A 24,916-nucleotide genomic window follows, 5' to 3' on the forward strand; every position below is an offset into this window, starting at 1 on the left:
CCCACAACGAATATTTTTGCGGCCCAGGCAATACAACGGTGTGAGCAGTTATTTACAATTATGAGAGGGAATAAGTCTCCAGTCAGATCCAGAACTACTGACATTCACCTTGGGTCAGTTTTGAAAGTAATCACTGCGAACAAAATTTCCCCCAAGTAGGAAAGATAGCAGCAGAGAAGAGATGCCAAGTGTCAGGAAGAAAACATTAATTTTCTCATTGCTCTTTTTTTTATATATACTGTACTTTTTGAAATCATCCTACGTTTCTATGAAGATGGAAGCTTTTGTTTTTTTGCGGCCCACAGACACGTAAACCTTATCTGGCCCGTGTTAGCCTTTGAGTTTGACATACTTGCCTTACAGGATGAACATTCATTCATGTCTGTGCTTTTCTGGTCCTTCTCCCCGGACTCCTTCTGCACAAACTCCCCCCCCCGCCACCCCCCCACCCCCCGCCACCCCCTGGGGCTGGGCTGGCGTCTGACAGGGCGACTCTGCCCTCTGCTGGAGCAGAAGGTGGAGAATGAGACAGAAGAGTGGACTTGTTCCAGAAAACATACCCTGGCATGCCTCCCAGGAAAGTCTTTGGTTAAAGCAACCTGAACCCCAAATGAATACAGCTCAATATGTATGTGATGTACGAGTACCCTGATAAGCCGGTCGGAACGTGTTTCTAAATAGACCTATTGCCTAAGTGGCAATAAATACTCCGCCGCTCCCCGCCTGTGGTCTGTGCATAGGGGAGGATCTCAATGCAGGAGCCCAGGGCTGCGTGGACAGAACCTTGGCAGTGCTGCCCTCCGACTCATGGGGCGTCCTGAGCCCCTTCTAGCATGGATCCCTGTGGCACCCCCAGCGCACAGCCGTGCCCTTTGCCCACCACTTTAATGACTTTCTATTTGGTTTTACAACCTGCAATCTACCGTATGTCCTGGTCAACGGGATCTGTTTTTTTCTGCTGCTGCTCGCTGCCTCGGATGCATTTATGGGCATTGATCCCCTCCACTGGCTCCCCAAAGAGGTGCTTTTCCTTGAGCCAGAGAGTCATTGCGGCGGATTACAGTGCCTGCCACTCGGCACTCCGATTTATTGCCATCCTGGGCTTTATTCTCTCCTACACTTGCAGCCAAGCCTCATTCATTTCGTTTTTTCTGGGGCAAGCAGGATGGGAGACGCTGCTATTAATAGGAGAACGGATGACTCGCCGGCAAGCTGAGGGATGTCTAGGTTTATGGTCTGCACGTTCCAGAGCCCAGCTCTGGCCTCCCGTCCGCCCTTCTTCCTCCGGTGCCTGCGCCAGGCAGCACTGTCACGTGGGCATTGACCCTCTGCAAGTTTTACACTCTTTTTTTTCAGGCTTTTGTGGACAACTGATATTCTTCCGTTTGGGCCAGCTCACCTGCGCGTCCTCCACTTTCCTCCGGAAGAAGGCGGGACGGGGCTTAGATGAAATCTTAGTGCAGAGACAGGGATGGGAGGGAGACAGAGAGGAAGACAGGGCTCAGGGCACGGGGCCGGTGATGCCACAGGTCCTCTCAGAAGGGGTCTGCTTTTCAGGTTGCCCAGACACGAATGTATGTGAATCCAATTAAAGTCACTCCACAGGTTTTATTTACTTTGATAAACATGTTTACTAATCGTTTATCACAAATCAAATAACAGAGCAATTTCCAAACAATGTTCTACAGATAATAAATGTCTTGTGGATATGCATACGGAATATTACATCTCCACAGCTGCTGCCAGGCCCCCTTACTCTCTCAGCGGCAGGGTCTAGAAGCCACTCAGGGACGGCAAAGAGGAAAGTGGCAAGGTTGGCCTCTGCAGAGACCTCCCTGGGGACTGGCCTGCGCTGTAAAGATTCACATCTCCTTCCTACAGGAATGGCAGCCACAGGGAATTTTCCAGTGGGTTAGAGTTGGGGTGTAGGAGTTCATCTGGCCAAGCTGACTCTCCAGGAGACCACACACAGACAGACAGCTGGTAAGGTCAGAAATCGAGATGGGAAGCGCTGGGAACTTTGCCTGGGGGTGGAAGGGCATTTGGGGGGAATCGGCTTTTACATAAAGACTTCACTTTATCCTGTGCTCCTGGGAAGGTACAGTTTGCAAAAGCAGGGTGTGTGGGGTGGGGGCATAGAGTCAGATGAGGTAGAATCTATTTGGCCATATATTCTCACAGTTTGGAGATGGTCATGTTAAGAACTTGGTATCTAAAACTATCTGCACTTCTAGAGAGAGCCATGTTGTACCACGCGTACAACTGTGTAAGTAGTATTGCTACTATTGCGTCTCTAATGGTGATTTTAGTGCCAATGTAGAGGGTAGTTTTCCAGCGTCTTGCATACACATTGATCCAGAAGGTTTGACTTTATCTGTAGTAAGGTAGCAAAGGGGTACAGACAGACCCCCCGAGCCCTAAGGAGCCTGTAAACCAGGACTCGGAGAAATTAACCAATCACATAGACCCTCTGGGCTCCTGTTCTGACTTTTGGGACAGGAGCACTTGAAGGTAGAATTCATCAATGTGAACCTTAGGTGGGTTTACCACACCTACCAAGAAGTGAGGTCAGCTTCGGGTCAACCTGCAGCTTCCTGTCGCTCCGATTTAAAGTCTCCGAATGAAGACTTGTTAGGCAATAAAAACCGGATCTCTACTGTTAATACCCTCGTTTTCCTTCAACACACACACAAAATAGTTGCCTCTCTCCACCGATCATTTCAAGTCCGGGTTTGTGGCACAAGATTAGAAAGACGGGAAGAAGGATATGGGATATTGGAGGGACCAGCAGTGTAGGTCTGGTCACTGGAAGACAGTGGGGCTCTGGTCACCCCCTCCCCCTGCCTCTGCTCTGCTCCCCTCCTTGTTTCCCTTTTATGAATGTCCTGGTGCAATTTGGTTTAGGCATTTTAAGAATCATCTCAGCTATTGCAGATGAGCTATCGCCACCCCCTTTCTCCTTCGGTTCTGCTGACCATTGAACATTTCAAACAGGTTCTGACAAAGCTAAAACTACCCAAGTGCATCCTCTCCTTAATTAGAAGAGCCCATTGCCAGAGACCTTCGGGACTTGGGGCCGTAGGAGATTCATTTTCACATGAATATGCTCAGAAGGAGAATGGAGGCCAGAGGTGACCGATATTAGATCATCTTGGCAGACAGGCCATGTGCATCTGGAGATCAACTGATTAGCGGGGGTGGGAAAAGCCAGGAAGCCTCACGCAGGAGACCAGGCTGGCTTTCAGAGGGCTGCTGGGAAACACAGCCTCGGCCACAGAAAGCATGAGATGAAGGAGAGGGATGTGCCTGGAAAGTGGGGGGAAGGGGAAGATGCTACCTTTTTACCCCTCTGACTTTTTTGTTTGGTTTTGCTGTGATTCTCTTGATCTTGACAATGAAAGGAGCAGTGATGGCTCTAATTTCACTCCCATGCATTTAAACTCTAATTAATATCATTTGATCCTTTGTGTCCTGCTGAGGTGAAATAAAACATGCTCTTTTGTACTCATAGCCCTCTTCCTCTTAAGAATTTGCATAAGATGTGTTTGCATGTATTATTGCATTTTAGTAATTGGCATCCTTGCCTTCATAATTCGACTCCACTTTGCATTCTAACCTGCTAACCTTGGCAAAAAGTGGAACAGTCAAGGTTTCAGGACAGCATGGCGCAGCAGGAACAGGGCAAATGTGGAGGTGCTGGCAGCAGACCCGGGCACCCCTGCAGCGCCGGGGCCTGGGGGGAGATTGCTCTGTCTTGTGCGGCTGAGGAAACAGGGTCACGGAGGTGAAATCACTTGCCCAGGATCATACATTTCACAGGCCCGGGTCTGGGGTTAGAAATGTGTCTCTGCCCCCAGCTTCCTTTGGATGCTTCCCCGAGATGCAATCATTAGCTAAAGGATCGTACCAGAAGAGTGTGAGCTCTTACCGTTTGGGGTAACTGACAGAAATGGTCCTACAAAATGTATGCTGCCTGCTCACTCCCTTTTCACTCTGCAACTTTCGTGGAGCGTGACCTGTGGCTCAGTGACCTCTGGTAGTGAGGCTCAGCCGTGCTACGTGGGCAGCGTGTCAGGCTCCTGCATCTGGGCATGAGCCACCCTGGAGAACAGTGGGGCGATTTCAGTGCTTGGGTTGTGCCTGAGGCTCGCCATTGTCTCAGAGACGCCTGCATCAGGAGAGATGCCTCCTTCAAGGCAGGCAATGGAGATGGGTACTTACTGACAGTGACAATGGACTAGGTACCATGGTGAGCACAACAAATCGAGGGGGTCAAAAACGAAAGACAAAGGAAATACCCTGCCTTCGCCACCGCCCTGTGGCCTGGAAGTCTTGTGACAAGTGTGTGAGGTGCTGCAGAATGGCGGGGCAGAGGCAACCTTGTGAAGGGAGATGCATATGGGGGAGAAGTGGGGAGAGGTGCCCCAGACCAAGGGGCGGTGTGGAAACTCGGCTGTTGGTGGGGGAGCGCATGCCATCTGAGGACACTGCAGACAGGGCTGTGATCGGATCCCTTGAGGGGTGGCGGGGCTGAATGAGGCTGGCAGCAAACTGTGGGTTATCCTGAAAGGTCTGAGCTTCATCCTGAAGGCTGTGTGAGCCACTGAAGGCTTTTGAACAAATACATCTCTAACAGGTTTGCCAGAAAGGTCCTTTCGGCAGAAAGAGGTGGAGTATAGGGTTGAATACAGAGGCCAGAAGCCAGTGGGAGAGGCTGGTGCTGCAGCCAACCTGCCAGGTAAGGGGAGATTGGATCCTCCCACTCACCCCCAGTGCCTGGCATTTAGAAGGTGGTCCATTGGGATGAGATTAGGGAACACTTTGAGTTTGTTGTTGAATGAACAAGATCAGGGAGCGATTCATGCAGAGAAAGAACTATCTGCTTCAGCCCAACTAGCACCGCGTCCTAGGGAGACCAGTTAATTGAGAATTTCAGCAAAGGCGCCGAGAGTTTCTGTGAAGGACTCAGACAATTATTTGCCCATCACTGGTTGGAGGAAATTACTTCGGGAGGAGCGCTGAGAGGACCGATTCCCCCGGCTGACATTTGCATCTGCAGACCCTCCGCCTCCCCCTCCATCTCCGCCTGCACCCACCTCACCCAGCGGGGCCACCATTGCTCTGTCTGCTGGCACCGCCCTGGGGGTCAGAGGGAAGGACTACAGAGCTCCCCTAAGGGCATCATGCTTTAGGTACTGGGCAGGGGATTGTATTTTCAGGGTTAAACCAGAGCCACTTCCTTTCTGTATCTGTTCAGTGTTTGCTATTAAATTGCCTGTGCAGGTCCCCTGCTTTCTTTCATTTAAGTAGCTGCTATCTTCTTGGTATCATAAGCTCCTAAACTACAGAGAATAAGGAATATGTTTTGTTCTGAAGACTGAGCACTGCCTCTCCACAGGCGGAGTCGCACAATAAATAAATGTTTAATGCTGAGATGGTGATGGAGGCATGCATATAGCTACTTGAAAATAATATCGAGGATTTGTAAACTCGAACACCTGCCTATTCTTGTAGAGTCCTTTATACTCTTCTCTTAAATACTGACTCTGACCCTCCTGAAAACCATGAGAACCGAGTGAGCCGAGATTTTTCCACACGTTTGACACGTATGAAAACGGCGCCAGAGGAAGCCTGGGCACCCAGGCTTGTCACAGCAGATTAGATGGTGCAGCAAGCACCCAGCCAGCTTGACTCCTTGGAAGTCCAGCCAAAACCGCTGGGCATAGTTGCCGCTTCCCTTAAATAGGAGCACGCAGGCTGAGGTTAGATCAGATAAAATATACAGATGCAGAGCTGCTTCCAGATGGCGGGGATCTTGTTAAAATCCGAGTAACACCCAGTGCATTGTCAAAGCTTTGGGATGTTCATTACAGAATCTGTCTGAGAAGAAAACACTTATTTTTCTCAGGTGAAGGAATCGGGAAATGCATGCTCTCATCCTGGGTCTTCTTCCTTGAAGTAAATTGCTAAATAGCCATAGGCTTCTAAATGAAGTAGTGGCATTGTCTCAACGTCTCTAGCTCCTTCTCTGAAGGACAGTAGATGGTCTCTGAGGCCCTTCCAAGCACCAACTGTAGACCCGGTTTTAAAGTTCTCAGCACAAACACCACTTCTACAAGACCCTCCCAGCCCGCTGAGACTAGGTTTCCCAGCACCCCGTATCCCCTCCTGAGACCCCACACTTCATTACATTCTGCCTTTCCTCGTCTCTCTTCTTCAAGAGCCGTACATCTGTCTGTGTCTATCTTGTCTATCTCTGTACTGCATTGCATTGCTGAAGAATTAATACATACATGGCACACAGTAGGTGCTCAAATGAATAAATCAGTAAACCTGTTCTTGCACCCCTCAGTCTACTCATATCTTTTGAGATAACAATGAGAAATGAAGTACAAATAAGGAGAAGGAGAAGGGTGGGCGTGGTGTAGCCTCCTAGTCGGTGGGAAGGTTATTACATGGGCGTCAGGGATGCATAGGAGGCCCAGGACCCACAGCGGTCCCTCGGCCACAGAACGGTTTAGGTCAATGGTCGGCAAACTCATTAGTCAACAGAGCCAAATATCAACAGGACAACGATTGAAATTTCTTTTGAGAGCCAAATTTTTTAAACTTCTTCTAATGCCACTTCAAAATAGACTCACCCAGGCCATGGTATTTTGTGGAAGAGCCACACTCAAGGGGCCAAAGAGCCGCATGTGGCTCGCGAGCCGCAGTTTGCCAACCACTGGTTTAGGTTGATCTTGTCTCCATATGAGAACATCTGCTTAGATATTTGATGGTGTGAACAAGAACCACCGTATCTGGAAGGGAAACCCATGTGGAGAGGGGATCCCCAGCATTGACATGGCTCCCGGCAGTGACTGGCTCCCACCCCATTGTTGTCACTCTCCTACATGGCTCTCAAAGGTGAGGTCCTCATGCCATTCAGCCACCCACCCCCCTTCAGCAGCTGTCCACTGCTGCCGCTGAGAGCAAACCCCTCAGCGTGGCTTTTGGGGGCCTTGGCAAGCTGCCCCTAGTCTTCCTGGTTATGCTGGCCCCTCTCCATCCCCACAGAGTCCCTACATCTGTCACAACAGACACTTAACATACCCCCTTATCCATAGACACGTTTGGACCCCATTTTCCTCCTGTGGAGCACACCCTCTCACCTGTTCTCTGTTTTGCAGATGTTTTTCATTCGTCCTGAGTTCAGGGCTCGCTCCCTCAATGGGTTTTCCAATCCCTATGCTCTCCCCTCACCACACACTGTGGAAATGTGCCCGGATGTCTCCTGGAGGACCCACACCTGGCTTAATTGTGTTCCCCTGGGTGTCTGTCTCCCGGATGTCCCCAGCTCCCTCTGCTCTTCTCAGCTTTAGGCTCTACTCAGCCGCATCTCATCTCCTCTCTCTGAGCCCAGACCACCCACTCTGCCCTCTGCCAAAGCCTGGCGGCAGAGCCCTAGGCATCTTTCTGGCACCTGCTCTTTGCAGCCTCCCAAGCTTCAAACCTCTCCTTAAAGGTTTCCCCTTCTGATCACCAAATGTGTGTGGGAATTACAACGGGCTGCCTTCGTTCAGAGCCCAGAGGCAGGCCCTGGGATTGGAATTTGTGAGAAAGTGACTTGTTAAGGAAGTGCTCCCTAGAGAGACCTCAGAAGGAGTGAGGGAAGCAGGGCAGGGAGGGACAGAAGCCAAGTGGAGGCTCAATTCCAGGCAAATAGCCAGGAGGGTGAGGGTGAGACCCAGTAGGTAGGGCAGGGAGAGCGGTTTCCAGGCCCCCCGTGGTCAGCCCTTGCTGCCCAAGCCCCATGGGACACACCCGGCTCTCTGCGAGTGGGTGGGGCTCCCACAGCCTTGGGCAGGAGACCTGGGCAGTGGCACAGAGATAATCAAGAGACCCGGGGGACTGGACTACGACTGACAACTGTAGTGTCCAGCACAGGTGGGGACATTACCAGGGACCAAAGACCTGCTCCCTGGGCATAGCCTCTGGCCCCCTTCAGAGTGGTTTCCCCAGCTCCACGCTTCTGTTCCCCACCCCACCCCCATCTGCCGCCTGGTCTGCATGAGCCTGGACCCTGTCCTCCAGGGCCTTCTCAGCAAGATAGGTGGGTCCCTCTCTTAGGTGAACACACCTGGAGACCCTCTTCTCCATTTTTCCTTTGGGCCTAGCCAAGTCCCATCAGGGCTTTTCGGAGTCCTCAGTCCAGGAGACAGAGTCAATTGGCTAGGGCAGTGGTCGGCAAACTCATTAGCCAACAGAGCCAAATATCAACAGTACAACGATTGAAATTTCTTTTGAGAGCCAAATTTTTTAAACTTAAACTTCTTCTAACGCCACTTCTTCAAAATAGACTTGCCCAGGCCGTGGTATTTTGTGGAAGAGCCACACGCAAGGGGCCAAAGAGCCGCATGTGGCTCGAGAGCCGCAGTTTGCCGACCACGGGGCTAGGTGGCCAGCTGCCCCCCCCCTCCCTGCATCCTGGCTCCGCCCAGCAGCTACTCCTTTTGATGATGGAGAGAGAAGGTGAGGAACTGCAAGGGCTGGTCAGTAGCCGCCTTTCACAGCCCACAGATTTGAGACATCTGCGCTCCCCTGAGAGGGAGCTGTTACAGGGCACAGATGAGGACAGCTGATAGAAAACAGGCAAGGAGCTGGGAAGGCCTGGGAGCTGAAACAGGCCCCCGCTGGGGTGGGACCTCCCACTGGGAGCCTTCCTCTTTCTGGGGATACATCCTGCCCCCCAAGGTATCCCACCACATAAATGAACTACCAGGAGAGCTCCAATTATCTCCTCTGCATGTAATTATTCTTGCATTACCTCGTTGTAGGGAGTGCTGTGTTCCCAGGCCCTGGGGACCCCTTCTCCCCACAGGCCAGCAAAGCAGGATGTGCAAAAGGAGGGGGCCTGGCGGCTGCTCCAGCCCGTGTCCCTGTTGCTTCTGTTCTCCTGTCGCTGTGTCAACCTCTCGGATGGTGGAAATGGCATTTTGTAACTGGGCAGCCACACCCCTGGGAGGGAGCCGGCCTGCTGGCCACTGTCTCTAACTTCCCCTAACTCCTTTGCGGGCGCTGGGCAAATATTTCATCCCAAGAGGTGCTACGACGTGGCTAAGGTCACTCAGTGAGAAGCTGGGAGGCCCTGGGACCCGGGAGCCTCCTTGGCACTTTGGATGGAGTTCAGGCTCTATGGGTTCTTCCTCCTTCAGGCACTGCAGGGCTTGATGTAGTGGAGGTCTCTTCCCAGGAAAGAGAATGAGCTGCTGCGGTCTTACCCTGGAATATCCATGTGACCCTCCCTGCCCCAATAGGGTTCACAGTTTTCTGGGTGAGAACCGGGGTGTAAGGCCCCACCTGCTGAGCAATCAGACCCACCTGGGTGCTGGCTTCACACTCCCTGGAAGTAACACATCAGCTGCTCTTGACCTTGGTTGCAGTTCTGGTCTCCTAAACGGTGAGGTTCTTTTCAAGGGGTGGTGTTCAAGTCTTAAACAGAGGCAGTCCTTTAGAGATGACAGGAGGGGCCCAGGCCTGGGGGAGGAATTTAAGGTGTTTTTCAACAAGAAATTAGAGTTGGGACCGGCCCCAGAGATGGGCCGGGCCAGGAGTGACACGGATGCTGATTTCACAGGAGGCTCACTCCTGTCACAGGTCTGCCAGCCTGGCACATGTTTTTTTTGCCATTCGAGGCCCTGGCTTGGGAGGAGCTTCCAGATCCCTTGCAGCATGGATGTCACAGCATGCCCAAGGTGGCCTCCGCACCGGGTTACCTGAGAGAGTCCTGGTTTTCTGAGTGTAATTGTAAGAAGTGTCCCGATCAGACAACAGTTAGTAGTGCACGCCCCACCTGTGCTGGGTCTGATTCTCCAAGACACTGCCCCTGTCTCAGGAGCAGGCTGCACATGGTCCAGCAGGGAGCGTGGGATGGGAGACGAAGCAAGGAAGGAAATGGGATTGCAGACAGATTCATTGCTGGACCCCATTTCTTCTTCCCAGTCTCATCCCGCTGGGAGGACCCCCGCCCCCAGGAACAAACACACAAGCTTTTGCGTCTTTTGTAACCATCCGTACTTTTTCAAGGTTGCCATTGCAAAGCTCTTCACTTTGATTCTCTGGTCCATCTTGTCTTTGGGATAGAGTAAAAATAATCTACGTGACATGGCGCACCACTGAAATCATCAGGGTTCCCGTAGGAAAAAGATGACACGCTCCATTGGGAAATTTGAGGAGAGTTTAATAAAGTGGATGTTTACAAAGGTGTCGCCACAGTGCAGGAAAACAGCAGGACCTGGGCTAGGACAGGGGGCAATATTCCCCTCTAGGCCTGAAAGGATAAAAAAAAAGGGGGGGGGTCACAGCTGCCACCACAGAGACAGGGCTGTGTGGAGAGGGCCTGGGCAGGAGCGGTGATCTTTGATGGGGCCATGTAGCTAGCCAGTGGCTGCCCACCCCCTGCTCCCTCTATCCTGCCTCCACCACTACTTCCCATACTGTCTGCTGCATCAGCCGGAAGCTGGAGGACTGAGGAGCCTGCTTATGGTACTGGCCATTCTGCAGCGGGCCGAGGAGACACAGAGATAGCAGTGTGCTGACTCACTGGTTTCATCTCTTCTACCAAAGCCTCATACTCTTCACAGATCGAATTTCCATCCTTCTGCAATCACGCCAGGATTTTCCCAGCTGCGTCGTGCTTGCTCCTGTCCTTCCCTCTGCCCTGCCCTCGACTATTTAGCAAGCTCCTTCCAACCTAAACGGCCACCTTAACTCTCACAAGACCCACATTCCCCCCAAAAGTGACCAGTAATCCCTGGAATAGAGAAGCACATGACATCATCTCCTCCCTGCCCTGCCTGAGCACCCCCTGTCCCAGGAAAAATAGCATGGACCACTGCTCTCTGTACACACCAGGATGGTGTATGCCTGGGGACCATTTGTGGAGGATTAAAAATGTTTGCGGAGCAAAGGTAGTTGAGATACAAAATGATATTTAACATTGGCCTTGGCAGGAAAATAGGCATTAGGGTAACAAACAATAAGGAAGGCATTGCAAGTAAAGCGAGCCAGTGAATCCAAACACTGAGCAGTGTGCACAGGTCCCGGTGAGAAGCAGTCAGTGTAGCAGGTACAGGCCTGCACCCGTGTGGTGGGAGGTGAGATGGGGCTTTGTGGAGGTCATTCACTGGAGCTCAAGGTCAATGGTAGATGATGTCTAAGATGGATCTCTACTGAACTCTCCCTCAGTGCTCTGGGCTCTCCCCGCTTGGAAATGTTGGTCTCCACAAAGGAGTTAAGAGATCCTCTTTGTTTGGGTGGTTTAGAATATGTTAGGGGGGCAAAGGGGAGAGAACAGCCTCCAGTGGTCACCACAGGATTGTGTCCATGGTCCTGTGACACAGTCAAGGGTCTCTTTGCCCAAGATCATCCTTTGTTTCGAGATCCTTCCTCCACATGGCCAACCACGCGGTCCCTGAGTAAAGAAGTGGCTTGTGGGAGCCGCGACTGAGGAGCGTGATGTGACCTATAGAGCAGTCCCAAGTCTCCCGCAGCATGTGAATTAGCATCAGGTTTTTGTCACCGGGACAAAGCAGAATACTGCGCCATTCATTTTAGCAAAGGCACCAGCCGCCTAACTCAGCGGAGTTTGTCTCCCATTGTGCGGCTGTGGCTCAGACAGGAAGGCGGATGGATAGGTGAGCTTAGCGAGAGCCCTTCTCAGAGGTGCTCAGCCACGCCTTCTCGTTACCTAACACACTGGAGACGTGAAGGTGCGGCCTCCACTGGTCTGACCCCCAGAGAGGGCAGAGGGAGGTGTGTGCACGTGTTTGTGATTCCAGGTTGGTGGGACACACAGAGTAGGTATTCTCACAGCCGGGGCCTTCACCAGACACAGGCCCATGGTCTTTTACTTATCAGCAATTTGTGGAAGGTGGGAGGTTTTAATCAAGAATTCATCATTTCACAGATATTTATTGGGTGCTTACTTCATGTTCAATCCAATGTTGCATAGGGGCACATAAGGACAATAAGGCATGGCTTATTGTCAGGACTTAGCATCTACTCAGTGATGTAATGTATCTGAACACCGAGATGAGAAAGCGGAATGTATGATAGATTGTATGATCATAGTATTTGCTGGGTTTCTACTACATGCAAAGCAATGCATTTACATGAATGGTTCCATTTAATCTTCTCACGAACGCCATGCAGGGGGAAGCGTTATTTCCATCCCAGGTGAGTTAAATGAACCTCAGTGAGGTGAGAGGACTTGTCAAGAGGCGCAAGGAGAGAGCTGGGACATGGATTCCAGCAGTCGGATGTCAGAGCCTGCTCTCTCCTCTCCCCTGGCCTCCTCCAAGCTGCCCTCTGCCAGCTGTGGATCCCAGTGAGCATGTGCACAGCTGCAAATGTGCGAGTCCTTTCACCTCTATTATGAGTCCCTTCTGCTTCTACCCAGGCATGATCAGCCTGTCACTGTTTTCTTAACCAAGAAAGATTTTGTACCACACAGCCGTATTTTTTTTTTTTTTACTTACAGCAAAATAGTAGTGGTTGAAAGCGGCAAGGCCTGTGTGAGCTGTGTGCAAGTTCACTGTTTTTCTCTCTACATGACCCAAAGCAGTGTCATAAAGATGAGTGCAGATTACAGCACGGTCAAAATGAGCATCCCCAGTAGGGGACATTCTTCTGCAATAAAGAGCTAAGGTGCAGTGACGTCAGAATGGATGGTGGTGACGCCACCTGGCTGCCCATCGGTTGGTTTCCCCCAGAAGCACATCTGGAAGACGCGCCTGCCAACCCCAAGAAGCCGGGTGTTGGTACTTCTGAGCCATCCAGTCTGTAATGTTTCCCTGTGAAGCTGCAGGGGCGGGCTGGGCGCAAGCCAAATGCTCAGAGAAAGTGGACTTAGGGGCCGCTGGAGCGTTTCTGTGCGATAAGAGGAGATTGCGACCAGGTGCTGTGAAGGGTGGACGCACTTATTTCACCGTAGCCCCCAGCCTGGCTGGAGACGTGTTGCTTTTCAAAAAGCAGTTAAAAGGACATTTGAGGGAAGGACTGGCTGGATTACCCACTGCCTGGCTCCATTATAGCCCTCCGATCTCCAGGCAGGTGGGATTAAGAAAGACCAAGCTTGGATTTTCCCCTTTCTTTAATAATCCTTCTCTTTATTTCAGCACACTCTTTGTCTTTAGAAGAGTCCAAACATTCCTATACTTTGGGTCTGTTTTTCTAGCCATTTCCAGCTCTCTTTTTCTCTCTCTCTTATCTCCTTCTCACTCTCATCGCCTCCCAAACCCGAAATAGCTGGAGGCCCTGAGTCCAGGCTTGTATGGCTTCGTCTCTGTGGCACTCATCCTGGGCTTGCTGAAACATCTTTTGCTATTCCTCTGCGTAGAAACGCAGCAAGTGCAACGAAGCCACATTCATCCGCAAGAGAGTAAGGCCACAGTGGGCTGCATAGGAGAGTGCTGGCACCGTCAGCGCAGCCGCAGACAATGGCAGGTGCGCAGCTTTCTGTACCAGGTGCTGTGCTCAGGTGCAAGGTCCAGCACGGGCACCTGTGGCTGGCCCTCTGGTCCACTACACGTGAGGCTGTAACCGTCGAAGAAAATGCATTGATGATCCATGCAGGCTGGACACGCTGGAGAATCTGTCCAAATCTAGCAGGCCTATTCTCTCTAAGAAGAAACTTCTCCAAGAAAAGGAACAGAATGCAGACAGACACACAGACAGAGAAGGGCACTGAGGCTCAGCAGTGAAATGGTAGCAAGAGTCCCTCCCAGGCCCTGTCTATCTGTCTGTCTGAATTCTGCCAGGATGTGGCCCTGGGGGCACACTCAGGAGGGGAGAGCAGCAGGTTTGGTGGGAGGGGAAGGCCACTCCCACCAACACCCGAGGCCCACGGCCAGTGCCTGGAAGGCCGGGGTCTGAGTCGCTGAGGGCAGCGCTGAGGCTGCAGGATGGAGGCTTTCGGGGTTGAGAGATGGTTGGACTTTGGGGAGTTGGGCGTTCCAGGTCTGAATTCAAATGCCCTACGTGTGCAATGGCTGTCCCTCTGTTTCCTGCATGTGGCAGGGTGGGCGGAGAGCATGAGCCAGTGGGAGCCCAGCTTATATCCAGATTCTGGGGGAGGGTGAGAGACTGCCAAGGCTCTCTCCAGTTCTCCTCCCAGCTGCCTCCCGCCGGCCTGTGACTAGTTCCCTGAGGACAAGCCCGCCTCCCTGGGTCAGTCGGGGAGAGTTGAGTCTGACACCTTCCTACTCATGGGGGAAGTGACACACCACGGTGTGTTTTGGGAGTCTGTGTTAAGTGTGTTGAGTGCAGTGTCTGCACGAAAGGGAACCTGTTGACTGAGGCCACCCCACCACCCCCTCCCCATCTTCTCCCGACTCCCACCAACCACAGCACTGGCTCTGACTGGGAGAGCATTTTGCTCAGTTTGCTTAAAAAAAAAATACATCAGAGAACTGTCCCCTCTGCATTGTTGTGGAGACTCGATAAATGAGACAGGAAGATGGGGGCAGGATGAGGAGGTGACAGGAGCTGGCGGCCAGGTTCCCTCTGTGATCCATCTCTGCAGAAGCCGCGTTAATGCCAGGAGCCTCAGCAAGACCGATCTCCTGCTGTGACGGTTTGGACATCTAAACATGACCTTGGATGTGCCCAAACCGCAGCTGGAGCTATGCCAACGCCTCAGCGCAGTATATCACAGGGGCCGCACCACCACGCTGAAAATGGGCTGCGTTTGGAGCGCAAGTGCACCTGCAAATGAGCATCCTCGGCCTGTGAGCGCGGGGCCGTGTGGTGAGACTGCTCGGTGCCAGTCAATCCCAGTGATTAGACGCTCACAGGGAAGCCAGGACATCCCTCCCGCATCAGCAAGAGGCAGCGAGGTGCCCCACTGTGGGCATCAAAACAGTGATTCAAGCGGTTTCGAGGCTGGCGGTCAGCATTTCCCGTACCAGGGCCGTTCACCTGTATCTGGTCAGATCCTTGGCTGCTGGAGGGAAAAGAACTAGCGCTCTGCCTGCCGGAGCATATTGGTCATTAGAAAGTTCTCCCTGCGAAGTAATGGAAAACGGCTTCAAACAAGACTCATTTCCTGGGGCCCACGCGCTCGGCTGCTCTCAGCTCACCAGAGACCAGGTGTCTAAATGAATGGGTGTTCAAGTGTGGTCGCCAGGCCAGGTCGGAGCCAGCAGTCTGTACGCATCAGGGCTTCCTGGTGAGTCAGATGAACGTTGAATTTAAATGTGATGGAGTCTGATAAGGACATTCAAGAACACTGAATTTGAGGAGGGAAGAAAAAAAAAAAAAAACCCACAAAGAACAACCACAACAAAAACCCTGGTTCTGAATGTTGGTTCTACAGCTTCCTATTGGTGTGCTCCTAATCAATTTGGATATTGCTTAGCCTCGGTTAACCCCACCTGTAAATTGGCAACGATAAGTGAACCCAAACCATTTTTGAGAGCATCAAATAGTGTATGGAATAGGCTCGCTCAGTACTGAGCACAGAGTGATGGGTGTTCAATAAACATGAGCCATGCATACGAATTTCACCGATTTCCCTGTTGAATCCAAGCAACACCTAGAGTAGGGACCAACTTTAAGGAACATCCCAGGTATGTTACCAGCAAAGCGAGCTGTGGAGCCAGTTGTTCTTAAGGGATTTGAAACCGTTGTGGTTCCAAACCCACATTTCAGGCGGGGCAGCCTGAGAGGAGGGTGTGGGGTCTGCTAGGAAGGAGTGCACGCCGGGCGCTGCCTCTGTGGCCCGGCTGGGCTTCTCCACCTGCACACACGCAGAAAAGATTCTGGGTATTGTCAGCAAAGCCTAAAGGAAGCCTTGGAGCCCATGGCAGACCATCCACACTTCCTGTTCACCTGGTTGCCTCATCATTTTATGCAGGCGCTGACTCCAGCTCATTACGTCTCCAGCGAGGCCTGCATTGCCATCAAGCTTTCCATTGACGGTTATCTGACCACACTTTTGCACAGTGAGGCACTTACTCGGTGCTTCTCATTCCTTACGTGCATGCGATTCTCCTCTAGATTCACGCTACTGGAGGGATGGTCTAGGCCAGTGGTCGGCAAACTCATTAGTCAACAGAGCCAAATATCAACAGCACAACGATTGAAATTTCTTTTGAGAGCCAAATTTTTTAAACTTAAACTTCTTCTAACGCCACTTCTTCCAAATAGACTCGCCCAGGCCGTGGTATTTTGCGGAAGAGCCACACACAAGGGGCCAAAGAGCCGCATGTGGCTCGCAAGCCGCAGTTTGCCGACCACTGGTCTAGGCACCATCGCATGCACATCACCTGGGGGGTTACTAACATGCAGACTCCCAGGCCCCGGCCCAGACCCACCACAGCACAGTGTGCATCTCAGTAAGATGCCACGGAGATCACACGCATGGCAGAGCCTGAGACCCGTCAGGACGTGTCCTTCGTCACGCAGGGTCCTGCCCTCGGAAGCAAGGCCCCGCCCTCGGTTCAATGCTCTGCTGTCACCTCCTTGAAATCCTTAATAAACCTCGGCCAAAGCACTCTGCGTTTTCCTTTTGCACCAAACCCCACACATCATCTAGCTGGTCGTGGAGATGTACTGCTCTCCACCAGTGTTTTTCAAACTTTGGTGTGGATAGGACCAAACTGGGATATTATTAGAAATCCACATTTTGGACATTCCCAAAGACTCTCAGTCAGTAGCAAAGACTCTGTAACAAACTCCTCATCGGATTCTGATGCAGGTGGTCTGTGCCCGTTGTCAGAAAGACCCCCTGGTCGTTTCCTAGTCAGGTTTCTACCATTCCTGCCCGGTGCTGTCCGGGAAACACAGTCGGCAGCACAGAGCCTGCTGGACAGCGAGCAAGGCGCTCCGGTTGAGCGGTTTCTCTGCGGGAGCTCTCAGCAAGGCTTCCCACCTGCGCCTGAGTGGCCCTGCAGGGTCGTGTGACATTTACACAAGCACAGGCGGAAAGGATGCACAGCGCAGGGCCCTCCTCTCGAGAGGGACCACCTAGGAGGCTGGTGCACTCGACAGCAGTCCTTAGGCTGTTTATGGTCACAGACCATTTTGAGGATTCGGTGGAAGCGATCGTGCCTCCCGCTGACACTCACCTTTGCATCCGGAAGTGTGCAAAGGACCAGGAGCTAGACAACCTGAGTGCCAGGGCTGACGTCACCTCCTAGCTCTTTAACCTGGGGCAAGTCACCAGGCCATGGAGTCCGATCTTTAAAGGAGAGAGTGGGTAAGATCACCTAGGTCACAGATTTATGGCAGGAATCAGATGAGTCAGTGTAGATGTAAGAGTACTTTTACAGAAGCATATATAAAATCGAGGCACCATTATAGACACTGTGCTACGTTGCTATTTCCAACATTATAGTCGGGATGAGGACAGGGTTGTGAATTTAGCCTAAGGCCATAGGACACAGTGGGTGTAGTGAGAGAAGGAAACGAATGCAGACAGAGAGATGTGACGAGGAGTTGGCGAGAGTAGCTGGGAAATTTGGACCTGTAGGGAAAGAGAAGGGAGCTGCCATGTTTTGGGGATGCCAGATGCAAAAATAAAAGAAAGAACATCTGTCTTTACATGTGCAGCCAGTGTTGAGGTCTTGGAAAAAGCCTTTCATATAGCAATAATTGAACATTTCCGCCCCCGAATATAATGAAGACAAGTTGCCGTGGTGGTGGTCCTAGTTAGCTTTGACTTCAGAAGCCTCCTGTCAGAATCCACTAATCTCAGATGAGAACAATGTCTAGGAGTTACAATCTGGGTCTCTGATCTATTGCATATTATCTGTGTGGTTTGGGGCAGCATTTAGCTTCTTTGTTCTTAAATTCCTTTGCCTGCAGAACCTTCCTCATAGGGTTGTGCTAAGTATTGAATGACTTAATGCGCTTGGACCACCTGGGAAGGAATGTGAGGGTTAATGCATCATGGAAATCCTGGAGCAGAAGCAGGACTGGCTGTGCTGGAAGGGCCCAGGCATCTGCTGGGGAAGAAGCCTCGGGCTCTAACTGTGAATAGTTTGGACCATTGCACTGGCCCTGTGTTCAGTGGTTACAGAAGCACTGACCTGCTCAGGACCCAGAAGTCTGACATATCTAATATTCTAAGCAGGCGTCCTCAAACTACGGCCCGCGGGCCACATGCAGCTCGCCGAGGACATTGATCTGGCCCGCCGGGTGCCGCTGCCTGTCCTGCTTAGCAGCCGACTCATCCAGGGCCCGCAGTGCGCATAGGAATTTGTTCATAGTTTTTTTTTTAAACTATAGTCCGGCCCTCCAACAGTCTAAGGGACAGTGAACTGGCCCCCTATTTCAAAAGTTTGAGGACCCCTGTTCTAAGGCTCTAATCCAGGGGTGGGCAAACTTTTTGACTCGAGGGCCACAATGGGTTCTTAAACTGGACCGGAGGGCCGGAACAAAAGCATGGATGGAGTGTTTGTGTGAACTAATATAAATTCAAAGTAAAGGAGCGGAGGGGAGAGCAAGAGAACCCTCCGCTCTTTCGGCTCCGCGGGCCGGATAGAACAGCCGAACGGGCCGGATCTGGCCCGCGGGCCGTAGTTTGCCCACAGCTGCTCTAATCCCATGAGGCCTCTGCCACCAATCCCAGAAAGCGCCATCTGTGACCGGTCACACCCAGGCCATGCATGCATGGAGACTGGGGCAGGGAGCAGAGACAGGCACAAAAACTCACCCCTCCCTTGCCAGGGACCCCACCCTGATGGCTCCCGTTTTCTTCTGACATATCCATCTGGTCTTCCCTCCAGGTGCACCATTGACAACCGGGTCACCCGGGTGGCCTGGCTGAACCGCAGCACCATCCTCTACGCCGGGAACGACAAGTGGTGCCTGGACCCCCGCGTGGTTCTCCTGAGCAACACCCAAACCCAGTACAGCATCGAGATCCAGAACGTGGACGTGTATGACGAGGGCCCGTACACCTGCTCTGTGCAGACGGACAACCACCCCAAGACCTCCCGGGTCCACCTCATCGTGCAAGGTAGGCGGGATCTGGCTGGGCGGTCTGCGCGGGCAGCTAGAGAGCCTGTGCTAAACACTTTGTCTGTGATCCTCAACAGAAATGGGTCTGTCTGTCTGTCCCATCCGGCCAGGACACATTCTTAATTGTCATCTTGCCATTAGATGGTGAGTTTTCAAATAATTTCCCCATTGAATAGGACTAGGATTTTTTTGGTGTGTGTGTGGCTTTTGTCCCGATAATATATTTTCTCAGAAAACTCTCTTCTAATTATTGCTTTCCTTGGCTTTTTTCCTCCTCTTAAGATTTTTTTGCTTCCTTTCAATTCTAGCTCGCTTGATTGGAAGAGCAGCATTTCGGTTCTGGCCCTGTACCCTGCCACACCCTCACGCTGCCTTCAGAGAAAGCAGAGCCCAATACAGGGGCTCTGGCAGCTACCCGGAAGCATCCTGCACACCACCTACATCGTTCCCCACTCACTTTATCTTCCCTCACCTCCCAGCCCCGGGTTTGTTCTCCCTGCCTCTGACTCACTGTGTTTTGGTTGCGCCCCTCAGCCCCAGCTTTTGGAGGCTATACATTTGTTTCCTTTTCGGTCTCTCTTGGTTGTGCTCTCTCCATGATGCTCAGGCCCTGGGAATGGTGTTCGCCTCTTCCCCATGAAGCAGAACTGGTCCTGGGACATTCAGACAATACTTAGCCACGGTGGTCGTGTTCCTAACTAGTGTGGAGGACCTCAGAATCAGACTTGGCCGCTTTCTGGCTGTGAGACTTGGATCTGGTTCGGACTGAGCCTCAGGACTTCCCTCCGTGCAATGGGTCCGTGTCGTGAGGAGCTGTGGGGAGGACCATATGTTATGTGTGCTAATGTGCGGAACGCTTAGAAGAGGGACTGGAACATAAGATGCTGCTTAAGTGATAGCTATTCTTTAACCTACTGTTGTTGTTGTTGTTTTTTTTTAATTTTTTAAGACATCTTTGACAGTGGACCAATTCCTTGCTTTATTATTTAGATGTGTTGGCCCTTGAACATAGAGCCTGGCTCCTCTGTGGCCGCTTCTTTCCCAGTTCCCTTCACCTGCCCAAATGGCAGCTTCAGGCAGAAAATTTCTCTTTCCGATGCTCCTTCCCTGCCCCTCCTTGTCAGTGTGCCCAGGGAATGGTAAGGAGACCTTGGGTGGAGAAAGGTGGCTCAAAAAGGGGGAAAAAAAAGCAAAGGAGCAGGAAGAAAGAAGGGAAAGCTGGCTGTGGGAAGGCAGGGTGCAGCGTGGAGTGCGGGCAGGAACCGTCAAGAGCGGGATAGTGTGACCAGGGATGTGGAGAACACACAGTGGGTGTGAGAACAGCGTGCGCCCTGGATAGGACAGGGAATCCCACCACTGGGACGTCGGAGCCCTCCAGGTATGGCCAAGCTGGGTCAAACCAGGTTGTTTTTATTGGTGTTTTTCTTACTCTGGATTTCCAAAAGGAAATTTTTCTTTTATCAGTTGTATAAATGAATATTTTTCAAACTGCTGGGTGCAAACAGCAATTTTTAAAGGAAATAGAATTGCACAGAAGCTATCAGAGTGTATTGCAAACAACAAAGTAGGTATTAGTACATAAAATTCTGTGTCACTGAAAGTTTTTAATGTAAAATACATGTTTATTGTGGATAGTTGGCCAAAAAGCTTGAGAATCACTATTGTCTGAGGAGTTTCCCAGAATGCCCCAGTGGCATCATTTACATGTATACCAGGTGGTGCATTTGAAACCGTTCCCCAAGCCCCAGCCTGCCCCCGCCCCCATGTCCACTTGTACTATTGAGAGCGGACTGTCTAGCAATGACCATGACACCAGGTCAGGACTGTCACAGACATTTGCTATAGGAAGCAGGGCTATTATGAACTGGAGAATGGAAGGAATAGTGATGAATTTTGAAGCCTCCTTGAAAATAGGCACCACATTTTTATAATTTTTTTCTTACGCTTATATGCTCCTGCCCTAAAGTAAGTGCCTTATCCAAAGTGAACATTTAGTAAATGCTTATCGAATCAAATGGCAGGAATTACAGCTCCGAGGTCTTACATAGACTCACAGAGAGAAGGTTGAATATGTGGGGGATGGGGAGATGGGAGGAGGAGAGGGGAGGGAGCCTACATCAATTTTCACTCATGTCCAAGCTAATGGAAAACGTCTAATCCCCAACGAGGTGTTCCCTTCCGTGAGTTGGCGAGGTGCCCTCTTAGCCTGACACACCACCTCAAGTATCGGAATCTCATCTCGGGCTAATTTTCGAATGCTGATGGGTGTATTGATCTGGAGACAAGCTGGGATAAAAAAGGCACTGGTCTTGTACACAGACTCAGCCCAGGCTAATCCGCTGTCGATATGCCTGGCCTGGGCATTATTGACACTCTAATGAATAGAGGACCATCGTTTTCCAGGGCCAACCTGTCCCTCCTCTTTAAAGCAATCAGACAAACTAAATAGAGGCAGACTCCCCTGTTTCTGTATTGGAAAGAGGATGCATTGCCATCCGGGATTAACTATATATATATTTATCTTGGGAGCTTTTATTGTACTGAGCATGGAGCCTCGTTTCCCTGCTGAAGCTGACTGTCTGGATTCTGTCAAAGTTTCTCCTCAAGCCAGAGTGGGATGCAGCTGGAGTGAAAGTTAGGCATGTTATGTCTTCAGAATGGTATTATGATCATTAAACACACACACACACACACACACACACACACACACAGGCAGCAGGAAAAAGGAGTAAACGGATACTCTGCCCATGAGTCTGTGTTTTTATATATATGCAGCCAGCTTTGTATATAAATAAACCCACACAGAGAAAGGTAATGCGTTTCTGTAGTATCCCCAGAACTGCTGAGGGCTGGAATTGTGTCTTTTTCCTTACCCTCAAGCACGCCTCCGTCCCACTTGTTCTTCATGCTCAGTCTTCTCTGTGGCTGTGATCGGACATACCAAGAGCCAGGATGCATCTTTGCATCTGCCTAAGAAGCAGACCCTTCGCCCAATGCATGCTCCCATCATGCCTCACTCATCCATAGAGCTGTGGCCATTGGGAAACAACCCTGGTGCTGCTAGGCTGGCCACGCACTTAGCATGTGAAGATGAATAACAAATTGCCCCGAACGAGCTGGTTCCCATTTGTGGACAGTGTTTGCCCCATTCGCCCCCAGAATTCAGCTGCTCAGAGTACAGCTGCTACTGGCTGCATCCTGACGGCCACTGCTGCTGTGGGTCCTCTACCCCTGTGTTGATTGATTAGACATTTTTTAAAATACATTTTTATTGATTTCAGAGAGGGAGAAAGAGATAGAAACATCAGTGATGAGAGAGAATCATTGATCGGCTGCATCCTGCACACCCCCTAACTGGGGATTGTGCCCTGACCGGAAATCAAACCATGATATCCTGGTTCACAGGTCAACGCTCAACCCCTGAGCCACGCTGGCTGGGCCTGATGTGACATTTTGATAGGATTCAGAAAGGACCTGCACAGAAGTCAGGTGGTCTGCTTACCCGGTGGCCGGCTTCCCCAGTGCAGCTGAGCCCTGGGCTGTTGGGCTGTGTAAGCACAGCAGTGATGGGTCAGGGGCCTTTCCTGGCTCCTTGCTCCAGAGCTTCGGCTGTTAGTGGCACCTGTAGTCCCAGCCTCAGGACAGCCTTTCACTGGTGGTGAGATCTGGGTTTGTACTTACTACTAGGCTATTTTAAGATCTGCTGATAACACTTCATACCCTCGTAGTAAGGGAAAGGGGAAATGCTTGTTGGTTTTTTTCAGTGGGTCGGCTCTATCTTTTCTCACTGCCTGTGGCTGTCGGAATGTATCCTCCCTTTGGTTTTTAGGAAAATAGCTCCAAGGCCACCTAGCGGGCCATGTGGTTTCCCAAGCTCCCAGCAGGGCTGGTCCAGTGTCTGGAGCATGGACTGGGGTCCGTCCAGCCTGGGCTACAGAGGGGAGTCCCTGCAGAGAGCAGCATAGGAGGATGGGGGGACAATGATTAAGTAGAGCAGGCAGAGTAGAGTATGGGTGCGTCTCCCAGCACAGAGGACTCAGTGTGCCTGACCAGAGGTGTGAGACGAGCCTGCAGGAAGTAGGTGATGTGCTTGTGACTTGCACAGGTCAGCAGACGGGAGCAGGCTCAGGGCTGCAGACAGAGTCCAGCGGTGCATGTGGGGCAAGTCTCTTGGGCAGGCCAGGAACAGGGCCGGCCTTGGGGAGGAGAGTGGCCCTGGGCCTGTGTGGAGGGAAGTGGAGGGGAAGGCAGCAGGGGCTGGTGGCGGGAAGGGGGAGGTGACTTGAAGACTGAGCTGAGTAGCTACTCATCATAGTGTCCATTTAAAATTAAATTTAAATGAACTAAAACCACACTGGCCTCATTTCACATGCTTCAGTAGCTGCATGTGACCAGTGGTACTGCATTAGACAGTACAGACATGTAATATTCCCGTCATTCCCGTCATGGTAGAAAGCTTGACTGGGCATTGATGTACGTGACTGCATCCTGGCCCAGTGGCTCAGTTGAAGCATCGTCCCTTAAACCCAAAGGCTGTGGGTTCAAATCCCAGTCAGGGTACATACAGGAGGCAGCCAATCAATGTTTCTCTCTCACATCCATGTTTCTCTCCCTCTCTCTCTCTCTCCCCCACTAAACATATCCTCAGGTGAGAATTAAAAATAATAATCATCATCATCATAAGTGATTGCCATTACAGTCCAATAGGAGTTAAAGCAAGAGTGGGATTCACTGACCTGAAGCGCCAGGTGTGGTGTAGAAAGGAGTGGAGTTTTGTGGAGAAGATGGAGATCTTTTAAAGACAGAAGGGAATTGTTTAAAACGATGGAGGGCTGGGTTCCTTTGTTAGCGAGGACAGAGAAGAAGGGCCAGAGTCTGAAGATGTAACTAGGGGAGAAGAGACAGAATTAGGGGACTGGACTGGTTGAATATCGGGGCGGCAGGGCGGGGGGGCAAGAGGGGTGTGAGTCCACCAGGACATGAAGATTTCCAGTCGGAGCCCTGGGAGAGCTTGGCTTGGCACTAAGGCATCTGGAGTGTCAGCCGGGAAGACATCCTGTGGCAGAGGTGCAGGGGTCAGGTCCCGAGACTGTTGATTTTACGATGCCTTGAAAACTTCATTCAAAATGAGTCTGTGAGAGTAAGAAATACCACCCATGGATGTCAATGCCCACCTAGGCAGCTGAATATAATCTTTCAGGCCACCGAGAGGGAGCTGTCTCTAAGGTTCATTAAGACTTGGGCAGAGTGATTTCCCTGGCTTTGACCTCAGGGTGTTCTGCTTTAGGAGCGTAATGAATAAGGAGCTGCTTCGAGAGTCTAGCTGTGGGTTTCAACCCTCACCCCTCCCCGTCCTGCTGCTGAACTGGGCTTCTGGGACTATCTGAAATGGCCACGCTCCTGTCTCCATGTCCCCTTGAGAGAGGACTTAACTTGGAAAACCCAGAGTGAATGGAAAGCTCCACGGGCTTGACTCCTCTGACAAATTAAGGACAGTGTGGAAGGCATCTCAGAGCCCTGACTGTATTTCTGAAAGCCCTGAGTGTGGAGGTGCTGGAGCTGCAGAAGTGCCCTGGGGTCTGCAGGGATGGGGAAGGTACGCCTTGTCCAAGCAGAGGCCTGCTGGGACACCTGTGGCTTTCAACTCACATGTTTGCAGGATAGACAAGGCAGAATGGGATTCTTTAACACATGTGGATGTTGGGTGACAGGTGTAGTAGTAAAAGCTTTTGTTCTCTTTATTAGTTTTCCAGGCCCCAGCTAGGTTCCCCGCTTTGTTACTGAGCATCTCACCACCCCTTCCCTTTTGTTTGGTGTAAATGAGTTTTCCTATTTCTCCCTGGGCAGAATTAATCCGAAAATCCCTGCTATTGTTTGATAGTTAATCACCTGCCTTTTGGATCCAGTAGCT

The 24,916-nt window shown here is 51.3% G+C and overlaps 1 protein-coding gene across 4 annotated transcripts in view; it reads left to right on the plus strand.

The window, feature by feature from the left end:
• The window catches only part of NTM (neurotrimin), a 910,128-nt gene that overhangs the window by 705,962 nt on the left and 179,250 nt on the right, over nt 1-24,916 (plus strand). For all 4 annotated transcript variants that reach the window (XM_080649634.1, XM_080649635.1, XM_080649632.1 and 1 more), the window contains exon 3: nt 18,771-19,003. In XM_080649634.1, coding sequence (XP_080505760.1) covers nt 18,771-19,003 — 233 coding nt within the window. The remainder of the gene's footprint in view (nt 1-18,770; nt 19,004-24,916) is intronic.

The sequence above is a fragment of the Plecotus auritus genome (genome assembly GCF_963455305.1).
Source record: "Plecotus auritus genome assembly, chromosome: 13".
Classification (NCBI taxonomy): Eukaryota; Metazoa; Chordata; class Mammalia; order Chiroptera; family Vespertilionidae; genus Plecotus; species Plecotus auritus.